The following is a 13,838-nucleotide window of genomic DNA, read 5'->3' on the forward strand; positions in this document are numbered from 1 at the left end:
CTGAGTGGTACATGTGACAGATAGCAAAGGCTTTAATCTACCACTCTGGTAACGGTCCAGATTTTGCTTTAAGGAAAATACTCCTTCTCCAGCCTGAGCCATAATCAATTAGGCCAATAAATATGTTACATCCTCCTGACTCCAGTGACTGGTCAGAGATGAGCACACAACCCAGCCAAAGCCAATGAAATGCAAGGACATCTTATCTGTCATTCACAAATTAGAGTTCTGATTAACACAAGGTTTACCCCTCTTCATCCCTCTCCAAACCCCATGTCTTCTCCAAAAATGAAAACAAAAGATCTGTGAAATAAGTGTTCTATTTTTAATGCTGGATAGTATCTTTACTTGCAGAAAATAATGATATACAAGCATTTTAAAAAATTAAGCTTTATATGTAAATATCATAATTGCCTAATGAATAGTCAAAAGGAAATCATTCAGAATTTAAAGCTGCAAGCAAATAGCTAAGTTTTCCATTTCTATATTTATACAGAATGCTATTAGCTCTGCTTTTGCTAAAATCTTTGAAGAGCATCACTCATCTTTATCCTGAGAGGATGTTTACCCTCATCAACTATCTGCAATTCCTTTTTTTTTTTTTTTTTGAGGAATATTTAACAATTCAAAGTACTTGTATTTAAGGTGTACAGTTTGATGATTTGATACAGACATACATTGTGAAGCAATCACCACAATCAAGCTAATTAAAATAGTCATCTCAGTTATCATTTTCTTTTCTTCATTTTCTTTCTTTTTTTAACACTTCTTAAAGAGCAAGAATAGATTCAGGAGGCCCAGGTCTCCCCTGGCCGTGTTGGTGCTCTAAGAAAGAATAGTTTCCAACTCCTTTCATGGGCTTTGCATTGCAGGCTCAAGCTACTTCCTTAAGGGAAAATTCTTTAAGTGTTCTGGAAAGCACAGTCATCCCTAAACTCAGTGGAAAAGATTCAAGCCATCCAGTGGAACAAAGATTAGGAGTTTAAAATCAAGGAGTTCCTAAAATAAAACTGTTTTTGTAGATAGGGATTGGTTATATGGAGAGACAGAAATGGAGTTAACTCTGGGTAGATAGGAGGTTCCAGAGTTTGATCTTCATGAGGCATCAATCAAGGACCTGCAAGGGGATTCAGGGTGCAGGAAGCATGATCCTCTGTGGGTAATTATTCCTGGCCTGCGGGAGGATGTCTTACAGACTCAGGACTCTCATCCATGGTGACACGTGGAAGAGCACAGGGGCCCAGGTGTGAGGAAGACTTGCAGGAAAGAAGAGATATCACATCAAAGAAGCTTTCCAACCTGGTGGTCTTGAGGAATAGGGAAGGTCTGAACATGTGGAGATGGAGTCAACTTTCTGGGTCAGAGAGAAGGGTCTGAGGAAAGACATAGAGAAGAGGAAGTATAGAGTAGTCCAGCTGGAATGAGACCTAGTCATGGAACCACCTTCTCTGAGGGAGTGCTTCAAAGGAAAGGCTTAATGTGTGGTGAAGGCCAGTTCAAAGGTCCTCAGATGAGTTGGTTGGAGACCCCTACCAATACTCTACCAAAAGGCTATATAGTCCTTAAAACAGACACCATATACTGGAAAAGGTCCACACCCCTGGGTTGGATTTCTAACTCTGCCACTTAATGCCTGTGTGACTTAGGCATCCTCAGAAATGCAACTGTAAAAAAGAGAAGAATATTGTCCTGTGTACTTCATAGGATTGACATGTACATAAGGAAAAACAGCAGGCACAGAATATCACTGTCAAATACTTTCTTGTAGTTAGTTATCTTGTCATGTATATGAAACTCCCCAGTAAATGTTATCATCCTTCCATTACCACTACACAACAGATCCTTGAGGCCAGGGGACATGTCTTCTTCAAGACTGTCCTGGGAACATAGTATATCATTTCTTAAAAAAGGTACTTGATCAATGAATAAATGAATGATGTTCAGAATCCCCTCAGCTAGATAATAAAATTGGTCTCCTAACTACAATGTAGACCTGTGGACTGTTCTTTCACTTTGTGCTGCTTGGCCCAATGGAGACTCTGAGTTAATGGTGCTCATTCAACAATGTTATGGTAGAGAAGGAAGCCTGTGAAGGTGGAGTCATTGACATTATCTGCATAGACCCCATTGTGATTTTCACCCTCGTACACCTGGAGCCAGACTTGGTCACCCTTCTCCAGATAGAGGAGCACGGAGCCAGAGGCCTGGTCCACGTTCTTGTCCTGGAACTGGTCGTGGGTGAAGAGCAGGGCCTTGTCATTCTTGTAGAGGCTGACCTTCACATCCTTCAGGTAGACAGTAATGTGGTAGGAGAAGTAGTACAGCCCGGGAATATTGCAGAGGAATTTGCCAGTGGTGCCATCATAGTGGTTTTGCTGATTGTAGAAAATCTTGGTAAAGCGAATGGGAACATTGGGGACAGTGACCTGTCTCTCCAGTCCCACACTGAATGCTGAGCGGTATACATAGGCACTTTCTCCAGGTTCTCCCTTTCTGCCTGGGGTTCCTGGAAAGCCTCGGGGACCTTCGATCCCAGTGATTCCAGTTTCACCAGTGTCACCCTTAGGACCAACAAGACCTAGAGAACAAGAAGACCTCTGTGACCCAAGGAACAGAACTCCTGTTTAGGTTGGTTTCAGCCTAAAACACTGTCCCCGTGGCCCCTACCTACAATATGCTTGACTTACAGAGCAAGGAACCAACGAGAGCTCTCAAAAGGGACAGCCATAACCTTCTCCTCCATATCCCCCCATAACACAGGCTCCCATAAATTCCTCTCCAACTTTATCTCCAGAAGTCTCCATCACAGACCCTCCACCCTGCCAGTACTTTATGTGCAGGCTCAACCAGTCGTACATAGGGGACTTTTCTGTCCCATCTGTCTAGGTTGCCCAATACCCATCCTCCAAGGTCTCACTCAAGCCCCGCCTCCTCCTGAAAGCCTTCATTGTCAGTCCAGGTCTGCATCCAGGGCATTTTCTCTCTATTCCACTCTTTGGGTATTTGTCCGTATTCACTTTGGCATATTTGGAGTAGACCCTCTGGTAGTAACGTCTAACAGTCCTGTGCACTAGGGCAAGAGTTCTCCAAGAAAAGGACTGTGACCTGCAGGAGGTCCCAGTAAGTGTGGTTGAATGCCACTGGATAGAATGGGAACTAAGGGGACATTAAGGAAAATAGGAGTATAAGCAGACTGAGAATAGGGATGGATGAGGCTGAGATGGGAAAGAGGATGGGGAAGGTGGTGTGGGTAGAACAGAGCCAAGGGTACTTGGTTTTAAAGGGACCATGTGTGTTCACCCCTAGAAGGCCAATCCATAATTCACTTTAAGTTGCTTATGGGTCACATCAAAAAGCTTTGTTTCTTCCCTGCACAAAGGCCTTAGTCAGTAACTATTGCCCTCTCGTAGTTTTAGAAGCCTTCCTCTACCCAGGAGGAGTCTGTGATGGGAGGATGCGAAAGTCTTTATTCTTACCTGGATCTCCTTTCTCACCCTTCTCACCAGGGGTGCCATCTCTGCCATCCCGGCCTGGGGTCCCGTTGTGGCCAGGATGCCCTGGAATGCCTGCCATCCAACCTGCGCAGGCCCCCTTGGGCAGCGGGGGATCTTGCATGTTGTCCTCGCCATGACTGGGTAAGGCTAGTAGCAGTAGAAGAGCTCCCTGCAGCAGCATCCTGAGCCCTGGAACCCAGATACACGCTGTCAGCCACAAAAGAGCAACCCCCACATGGCTCCCCTGTCAGGATCCGAGCAGGACTCTGGCCAGCTCTGCAGTTTGCCTCAGACCCGCTCCCTCAACACTCACCTCTTCTGGAAAGACTTCTGATTCTTCCAGCCCACCTTGTGCTCTCTCTGACCTGAAATTTTCAGTGTTTAGCCTTATTTTGTAGGTGTGATCTCCTTTCTTCCACCACCAGTGATGGTGAGACAGCACTCCTCCAATTCCTCAGATCTGAGCACAGTATGAGGAATGGGGAAAGCTCCAAGAGTCCATTTGTCAGGACTCTATGCCTTGGGTTTTCCAAGAATGATGACTCAGATCATTCCATTCAACTCCCACTTCCCTCTCTTGGCTCCCTCCTTTTTCTTCCCTTTTCCTTTTTTCTATGTCTGTTCCTCCTCCTTTCTCTCCCATTCTCTTTCTTCCTTTCCCCATCTCCTGGGCCATATGTTAGACATTTGGCTCATTACACACTTGCATGCACACATGCTCACACACACACAACTACACATGTACACACATACACACACACACACACACACACACACAGCCTTGGTCAGACAACCAGAGATACACTGTCCCATGAGACTAACCACTGACCTCTGCCTGTGCAGCCCCTTAGCTGCACCCCCTCACCTGCATGATCCCTACATGGACTTCAGGTCACATGGGCTGTCCTCTCTTTTAGGAAGTCCTCCCTGTCCTCCTCCCCCATCTGGAAGTCCTCAGCTGTTCCTCCTCTGTCCTCTCCCAGAGCCCTTGCTTATCTTTTACAGCACTGCTTGCCCTGTACTGTAATTTTATTTGTTCACCCATTAAGCACACCCACAGGGGCGGGGGGCTGTTAGTTGCACAGTCATGTCAGACCCTTTGCAACCCCATGGACTGTAGCCCACCAGGCTCCTCTGTCCATGGAATTCTCCAGGCAAAAGTACTGGCGTGAGTAGCCATTTCCTTCTCCAGAGGATCTACCTGATTCAGGGATAGAACCTGCACCTACTGCTTGGCAGGCAGATTCTTTCCCATCAGAGCCACCAAGAAAGTCCCACCAGTATAAAACAAGGACTAAATAAATACTTTTGTAGAAAAAAAAAAAGGAAATACAGAGAGAGGAGGGAAGGAGGAAGGAAAAGAGAAAGGAAGAGGGAAAGAGAATGGAGTGCACTTAGAGTATGCATTCTGGAAGCCCTGAGAAAAATTTCAAGGGGCACAGTTGGCCAAGGGACTCCCTGTCTCAGAACCAGCCCTCCATATCCCCTCCTGAAAGACAGTCCTTGCATGCACAGGGCCTCTGGTTCCCCTCAATCCCTGCCTCTGTTATTAGGTTACTGAAAGCACCAGACAGAGAAACTGGTCCTAGGATCCTGGATCACAGGCATCACTGACACCCTCTGTGGAGTCTGAAATGTAGCGAATCCCAAGAAACTGACTCTAAACAAGACATGGTCCATGTGTATTTTTTTACCCTAAAGACTCATTTTTTTCATCAGTTTGCTTGTCTCATAGATTTCACAAAGCTTCCAGCACTGAATTTGGCTTCAGGAGGAAGTTCTTCTATGAGGGATGCAGAAGAATCCCTGATAAGTAATCTTACCCCCAGAATTGTGCATTGTGTCTGGAATCCCACCTCGATGGCCCATCACCAGGAGCTCTATCATCATTCAGTCAGTGATGCCATCCAGCCATCTCATCCTCTGTTGTCCCCTTCTCCTCCTGCCTTCAGTCTTTCCCAGCATCAGGGTCTTTTCATATGAGTCAGCTCTTTATATCAAGTGGCCAAAGTATTGGAGTTTCAGCTTTAGCATCAGTCCTTCCAATGAATATTCAATACTGATTTCCTTTAGGATTCACTGGTTGGATCTCCTTGCAGTCCAAGAGACTCTCAAGAGTCTTCTCCAACACCACAGTTCAAAAGCATCAATTCCTCAGCACTCAGCTTTCTTTACAGTCCAACTCTCACATCCATACATGACTACTGGAAAAACCATAGCTTTGACTAGATGGACTTTGTCAGCAAAGTAATGTCTCTGTTTTTTAATATGCTGTCTAGGTTGGTCATAGCTTTTGTTCCAAGGAGCAACTGTCTTTTAATTTCATGGCTGCAATCACCATCTGCAGTGATTTTGGAGCCCAAAAAATAAAGTCTCTTGCTATTTCCATAGTTTCCCCATCTATTTGACATGAAGTGATGGGATCAGATGCCATGATCTTAGTTTTCTGAATGTTGAGTTTTAAGCCACCTTTTTCTCTCTCCTCTTTCACTTTCATCAAGAGGCTCTTTAGTTCCTCCTTGCTTTCTGCCAGGGTAGTGTCTTCTGCATATCTGAGGTTATTGACATTTCTCCTGGTAATCTTGATTCCAGCTTGTGTTCATCCAGCCCAGCATTTCACATGATGTACTCTGCATATAAGTTAAATAAACAGGGTGACAATATACAGCCTTGATGTACTCCTTTCCCAATTTGGAACCAGTCTGTTGCTCCATGTCCAGTTCTGTTACTTCTTGACTTGCATACAGATTTCTCACGAGGCAGGTAAGGTGGTCTGGTATTCCCATCTCTTTAAGAATTTTCCACAGTTCATTGTGATCCACACAGTCAAAGGCTTTGGTGTAGTCAATAAAGCAGAAGTAGATGTTTTTCTGGAACTCTCTTGCTTTTTCAATGATCAAACGGATGTTGGGAATTTGATTTCTGATTCCTCTGCCCTTTCTAGATCTAGTTTGTACGTATGGAAGTTCACAGTTCACGTACTGTTGAAGCCTGGCTTGGAGAATTTAGAGCATTACTTTGCTGGCTTGTAAGATGAGTGCAATTGTGTGGTAGTTTGAACATTCTTTGGCATTGCCTTTCTTTAGATTGAAATAAAAACTGACCTCTTCCAGTCTTGTGGCCACTGCTGAGTTTTCCAAATTTGCTGGCATATTGAGTGCACTTTAACAGCATCATCTTTTAGGACTTGAAATATCTCAGCTGGAATTCCATCACCTCCACTAGCTTTGTTCATAGTGATGCTTCCTAAAGCCCACTTGTCTTTGGACTCTAGGATGTCTGGCTCTAGGTGAGTGATCACACTATCATGGTTATCTGGGTCATGAGATCTTTTTTGTACAGTTCTTCTGTGTATTCTTGCCACCTCTTAATATCTTCTGCTTCTGTTAGGTCCATACCATTTCTGTCCTTTATTGAGCCCATCTTTGCATGAAATGTTCCCTTGGTATCTCTAATTTTCTTGAAGAGATCTCTAGTCTTTTCCATTCTATTGTTAAGTTTATTCATATATATAATTATACATAAACTTATATATATGTATGCTCAACTTTCATACACACAAACGTGTGTGTTCATTAAAAATAGTAAGATAAATAATTTGGAAACTACAGAAAATAAACTAATCCCCATTCCCAAGAATCTATCTGCTTATTTTTAAATGTAATGGAAATAATATTTTCCTAGAAATTTTATTCTCTAATTTTTGCTTTGCAATTTTCTAATTTTTAATCATCATTTTAAATGTGTGTACTAGTCCATCAAGTGGATATAACCAGAGTATATGTCAACATTTCCTTTTTATTGAAGTATGAACATACTTTCATTTTGAAACATTTCATACTTTCATTTTGAAACATTTTTAAATCTAACAAACATCTTTGGCACATAGCTTATCCCTAAACTAATATTTTGCTAGGACATAATCCCAGAAGTAAAAATTTTGTACCAAAAGATATGAACATTTTTAAGGCTCCTGATACATATTCCCAAAGTATAGTTTGTCACGCCGTTCCATAGCAGTGCATCAGTGTGTATACAAAAAGCCTGTCTTAAGTGCACTCCCCAACTTTGAATATAATCATTGCAAACAGTTTTGTTGATCTTAGTTTAGTGAGCAAAAGAAATGGAACCTCACTGCTTTGATAATTAGTGAGTTGTACATTTTATTAAATGCTTATTTCCTAATTTAATGTCTTCATTTTTGATATCTGTTAGTGTTCTTTATCAGTTGATTCATTAGGGATACAATGAGCTTTTTGAATCAGTTTTTGTGAGCTCTGTATATCAGCCCTTAGTCATGTGTCCTATGATTTACCTCTAGTGTAAAGATTATTTTCTGTTTTGCTTATCCTGTTTCTTATGTGACAGAAGTTTTAGTTTTAGGGTTTTTTTTTTAAGTTTTAGTTTTTATATAAACAACTCAGTTGATTTCTTTTTTTTTTTTTTTTTTTTTGGCTTCTAAGTGTTAAACAGTCTTTATCCATACTAGGATTTGGTAAGTACTTTATTTACTTCTCTTTTATTGTTTGGTGTATTTTAAATTTCACTCCTTAATCCATTTCTGATATTTTGTGTTGTGGTAAGCTTTGATCTAAGATAATCAAGTGATTTCTTCCTATTTGATGACTAGCTGTTTAAAAGACATTTATTTAATACTTTTCCTCTCTATTGATCTACTGCATCATTTATCAAATATCAAGTTCTAATATCATCTTATAAGTAAAGCAAGAATTGAGAGTGTGACCTGCAGGCTGAGAGGAGAGACAAGCAACACAACCAGTAGGTGCGGATAGAGACAGAGGCTGCCGCCTGGTGGATGAGCCCCTAGCCAAGGCTGTCTTATCATCAGCCTGTACCTTTGTCCCCCTCTACTGGATTTGGAGGATTCAAAGTTATTGTTCTCAATAACTGCCGGAAATAAATGAAAATGATAGTTTAGGCTTGTGCTTTGTCCCTTCAGTCATGGCTGACTTTGAAACCCCATAAACCCCTCCAAGCTCCTCTGTCCATGAATAATGGAGTAGGTTGTCATACCCTCCTCCAGGAGATCTTCCGTAACCCAGGGATCAAACTCAGGTCTCCTGTGGATTCTTCACCTGCTGAACCACCAGGGAAGCCCAATTTAGGCCAAGATGACCAGAAAGAGAGGAGTTAGCTCAAAGCCAAGAAGAGATCAGTCAAGTCCCTTTTGTGTTTAAAGAAAATACTTGTTCTAAGACTTTATATGTTGTCCAACCTTCCCACAACTTGTCACCTCCATCCTTTTCCTCTACGGAGTTAGAAGTAAAACTCCTATGAAGACTACCAAGAGGCTCTGTGCTTGCTTTCTCCAGAAATGAGGAAGGCTGAGTTCTTTTCCACAGAGAAACAGGAGGAGAGAATCCAGAACACGAGAACTGGTGGAGGCAGCTACAGAGGGCCCCACAGATGCAGGGTCACTGGGGGCTTCCTCCACATCATTGAAAGGACTGAAAGATCAGGTCTCCTGGATTCTCTGGTTCCTCCTTTTAAAAATCAAGATTCTATTTTCCCAGCTCAAGGGAAGTGTTAAGGAACAATCTCTCCTCTCATAGGGGCAATGAGTCTGGATTCCATGACAGTGACAGGTGATGGAGGTAATAGAAGGAGGGAGGGAGGGCAGATGGGCACACAATCCTAGGATGTTTCTGCTGTGAAGAACAGATTCTGACTAAAGAAGAAGGTTATCGTCTAAAGTTCTGGATGGAAAAAATCATCAATTGATAGCAATTGAAAGTCAGTGCAGAGATGCTGAACTTTCAATTTATTTTAAAACTGTGTGTGCTCCCTATTTAAATATAGCAATTATTACATTTTGATTTTGAAAGACCTCTCTTTCTAAAGGGGAAAACATAACTAAATAAAACTGTAATCTAAGACTAAGTTCTAAGGCTCAATTGCACCTATAAAGAAATCATTTACATGGGTCATGAAGCTAATCCTAATACCACTTATAATTCTTTGCTTTGTAGAATGCCACTTCTAAAGTCCTCACTTCACTTATTATCTCACTTAATTTTCACAACCATTTTGAGAGACAGGATGAGGTAAAATAGAGAGCACATGTTCTCTGACCTCAGTGCGTGGGTGAAAATAATTTGTTCTTCCTTGTAACATGTTTCAGGCATATGCTTGTTGGAGGATTAAAAAGCACAATCTGGGACTTCCCCGGTGGTCCAGTGGCTAAGACTCCGTGTTCCCAATGCAGGGGGTCTGGGTTTGATCCCTGGTCAGGGAACTAGAACCCACATACCTCAACTAAGACCTGGCACAGCGAAATAAAAAAATTTTTAACCTAAGAAAAGAATAAAAGGTACAATCCACATAAAGTATATAGAACAGTGCCTGGCACGTGTCAGTGCTCAATAAATGTTATCAATGACTATACCCATTCTAGAGATGAGAAAAGTGGGTTTCCAGGAAGTTAAGTGACTTGTTCAAGATCCCAGAGATGTTGAACAGCAGAGCTGGAAATCAAACTGTGATCTTCTGAAGCATAATGCTGGACACTTAGGCATAGTCCAAATAAGGAAAACAGCATCAAGGTCACACATTTGCCTGCTAATATTCCACTCCATTGGATGGGGGATAGAAGAGAGAATAGTGTGAAGAAACCCCAGGTCATGATCCAGTGACCTGGCTTCTAATCTGAGCTCCATCATTAACTGACCGGGTGACTTACCTTCCCAACCCACCTCCCAGACTTCGTGTTCTATGCAAGCAAAGCTGATTTATTAATGAGTTTATCCTTACCTATTAATAGACTATTTCACAATACTCTTGTGAGAACAGGTTCACTTAAAGTATGAAGAATTATTTTATAAACTTGTAAAATGTTCCACACAAATAAGTAGTCATGTCCGACTCTTTGCCACCTATGGACTGTAGCCTACCAGGCTCCTCTGTCCATGGGATTCTCCAGGCAAGAATACTGGAGTGGGTTACCATACCCTCCTCCAGGGATATAAGTAAAGAGATGCAAGCAAATATTTATGGAGCACTTGCTGTGGACCACCCTTTGTACATCCACTCCCCTTTAATCTCATTTCACCCTCACGACTACTCCAGGGGGTCAGGACTCAGTTTCAAGAGAAAGCTGAGGACCAGAGAAATTTAGTAACCTCCGCTCAAGGATAAGAAGTATTGGCCAAAAATTTCATTCAAGTTTTTCCATAAATCTAAATGAACTTTTTGCCAACCCAGTGGAAGTGTGGAGAGGTGCATGTTGAAATCCAAAGCCTGGGTTCTTTCTACCGCACTAACTTTCATGGCGCACTGTGTACAGGTATGGATAAGCTTGCTTTCAAAATTATACAAGGGGATGGGCCATGATGTTCTCTGGATCCTAAAGGTCCATATTATAGTCCCTCATTTTCATTTAAGAGTATGAGAAATTCCACTTTGACCTGCTGGAATTTCAGCAACAGCAGCAGAATCTTGTGAAATGCATGGAGTCTCCTCTGGGACTGATAGGAGACAGAGTAAGATGGGGGAGAGAGGTCACCAAAGCCAATGCCAACTCCTCCAACAGGAAAGGGCATTAAAGCACAGATCGCAGAGTCCAACAAAACTGAAAGGGACCCCAGAAACCATCTCACCTCTGCCCTGCTTGTACAAATGGGAGGCTAAGGGGGAGGAAGGGGTGCATTGTTAGATCCTCATAGGATTTCCCTGGTGGCTCAGACAGTAAAGTGTCTGCCTACAATGTGGGAGACCCAGGTTTGATCCCTGGGTCGGGAAGATCCTCTGGAGAAGGAAATGGCAACCCACTCCAGTACTCTTGCCTGGAAAATCCCATGGATGGAGGAGCGTAGTAGGCTATAGCCCATGGGGTCGCAGAGAGTTGGACATGACTGAGCGACTTCACTTTCTTTCACTTTCATAGAAACCAGCTCCCACAGTAGCACCTCCCATCACTATGCCATTTGTTATTTGTTTCAATCTTTACTCCATGAAGCAAAGAAAATATCCCCAACTTCAGAGATGGGGAAACTGAGAGATTAAGGAGAAGATCCCCGAGAGATGCCATCACATTATGACTGCCTCAAAAAAGGCTTCTCAGACTCAGTTCCTTAATCTGCTAAATGAGTTCATGTAAGATGAGGAACATGAGAACACTTTGAAGTTGGTAAGAGTATTTTGCAGTATAAATTGCATAAGGCAGTTTTAAACTATATTTCATTTAATCCTCCTCATTAGCGTTGTCTTTGACTCCACTCTACAGAGGAATCAGAGGTTTGAAGAGACCAAGATACTGGCTTAAGAGCATGCGACTCTTGGGCTGAATTAAATGAGATTGCTGTCTTTAAAGGTTAAAAAATGGTAGAATATTGGCAATTTTACCTGGTACAATCTAATGATAAATGGCAGAGCCAGAAATCAGCTAGGCTCTGCCTGGCACCCAGGAGGGTGACCTGAAAGCTTTCACTCAGCATCCTCATGCCCGCCCCCACCCCCCGACATGCACTCATACACACATACACACTCATCTCTCTCTCTCTCTTTCACAAACACACACACACACACCTCTGGGACCAGTCTCTCTCCACATGAAGGAATTCCTAATTAAACATTCTAGTGTCCAAAGCTTCTACCTCCCAACCTCAGCCAAGAGTCTGCAGCCCCTGGCCCCCCAGCCTGACAGGGAGTAAGAAGGAAGTCCATCCCCACAACCGCCAGAAGCCAGTCCTCTGTCCCTCTTTACAAATCCTCAAGAATGAAGGGAGGGAGGCAACAAGAACAGCCAATTAAGCTTCAGGCTCCCTTCCCACTGCTCATCTTCAAGAACAAAGCTGACACCCTCATGCTCCTTTGCACATACTCTGCCAGCATCAAGTCCCCCCTGTTCCCAACCTTGTCGGGAAGAGCTGACCTTACCCCTAAGAACAGGAATCCCCAGGAGTGAGGTGGTTGCACCCGTCCTGAGGCTTGATCTGAACACCAGAGTCTCCCCAGACCAGGGACCTGCATCCTCAGACACACAAGGCCAGCCTGACCTTTAAAATCCCTTCCACTCCAGCCTCTGCATCTATGGCCAGAAACAGCCAGGATGCCTCAAGTGCAGCCCTCCCCAGGGCAGGCAGGACTGGGCTTGGTAAGGCCGGACAGATCATGATTTCTGTCAGAAGGTGTCTGCTACAAAAAAGATTTTTCATAAGTTTCCAGTAGATGCCAGGCTGCTTGCTCACCTTACCTCTTTTGAACTTCTTCATCATCCTGTGAGATATCCCCACAATGGTGTAGATAGCCATGTGTTTACAGACACCCCCCAAAATCTATAGATAAGGACCGTGTCTCATCCATCTTTGTATCTCACAAACCGCACCCAGGGTCTGGCCTGTAAAATCTGCTCAATAAATACTGCTGAGTAGACTCCAGTGGCAGAGTCGGACTCCAAACTCAGTCTGAGGTCAGAGCTCAGGCGTTCCCCAAGCTGCTTCTTCATGTGCTTCTTTCTCTGCCCTACTTGGTCAGCTGAGAAGTGATGTATCATCTTCTCCTCTCATATAATTGAATTTTATTGCTGGACCATCTCTCCCACTTCACTGACCCCAACCTTCTCTTTGGTTAAGCATCTTTACCACAGAGTGAACTGGACAAAATTCAGGATGGTCCCAGACATTTTGACCAGAGGCAACAGTCCCTTTTCTCTTGGAGCTCTGGGGAAATCGAGGCAGAAGCCCAAGGCTTGTTGGCCTCCACCAGTGCTGCCCTGACTGGGGTTTTGCCTGTATCCCTCCCCACCCTGCTAACAGGGCAGCCTGGGCACAGCCCAGCCAAAGGCTCCATGGTAAGGACCCTTCACCTCCAGCCTAGAACTTGAATCAGTCGTCCTTACCCTCAGGTGTGGAATCAGAGCCACAGACTTCAGTCAGGGTGGAAGTAGGAGGCGATGGCGCAGCCTCAGCAGCTCGGTACTCATGGGGACAAGCAGCCCCCGCCCCACCGCCGTCCCTTCCCATTGGCCAGCACAGTGAGAGCCAGAGACCAATGGGTAGACACGTGCCCCTGGCAGCTCCTTTGGCTTGCCACTCCAGGGAACCTGGTGCAACCCAATTCGGGCTTGGGATGCCAAGTAGAGCTGCAGTCATCATACTTATGTCTCCAGGCTTTGGCCTTTATCTTTGCCTCTTACAACAGCGACAGAAGACGGGACCAAGGGTCAAGATCAGAAGCAGGAAAACAAAGTATTTCTTCATGTAAAATGAATTGCCTGGTGGTCTGGGGCACCAGTTACCACCATCAGCTCCCACTCACTCTACATGACAGGGAACTGCAGTATAGCAAGACATACAATACATCCTTTCCTCTCTGGCCTGAACCCCA

The 13,838-nt window shown here is 43.8% G+C and overlaps 1 protein-coding gene across 1 annotated transcript; it reads right to left on the reverse strand.

Moving 5' to 3' along the window:
- Positions 1 to 304: 304 nt before the first annotated feature.
- On the reverse strand, positions 305 to 13,467 carry ADIPOQ (adiponectin, C1Q and collagen domain containing). Its single transcript, XM_061413432.1, has 3 exons — positions 13,351 to 13,467; positions 3,477 to 3,683; positions 305 to 2,578 (listed from the first exon to the last, which is right to left on the reverse strand). Exons 2-3 carry the CDS (start codon positions 3,673 to 3,675, stop codon positions 2,055 to 2,057), a joined length of 723 nt encoding a protein of 240 aa, XP_061269416.1. The 5' UTR covers positions 3,676 to 3,683; positions 13,351 to 13,467; the 3' UTR covers positions 305 to 2,054.
- Between the last annotated feature and the right edge of the window lie 371 nt (positions 13,468 to 13,838).

Source organism: Bos javanicus, chromosome 1, assembly GCF_032452875.1.
Source record: "Bos javanicus breed banteng chromosome 1, ARS-OSU_banteng_1.0, whole genome shotgun sequence".
Lineage (NCBI taxonomy): Eukaryota > Metazoa > Chordata > Mammalia > Artiodactyla > Bovidae > Bos > Bos javanicus.

Bases quoted from the DNA above. Each gene is read 5' to 3' on its own strand.
- ADIPOQ (XM_061413432.1), bottom strand. From the start codon at position 3,675: ATGCTGCTGCAGGGAGCTCTTCTACTGCTACTAGCCTTACCCAGTCAT. The intron at 2,579-3,476 runs GTAAGAATAAAG...CTTGTTCTCTAG, and splicing joins GGGTGAGAAAGGAGATCCAG to GTCTTGTTGGTCCTAAGGGT.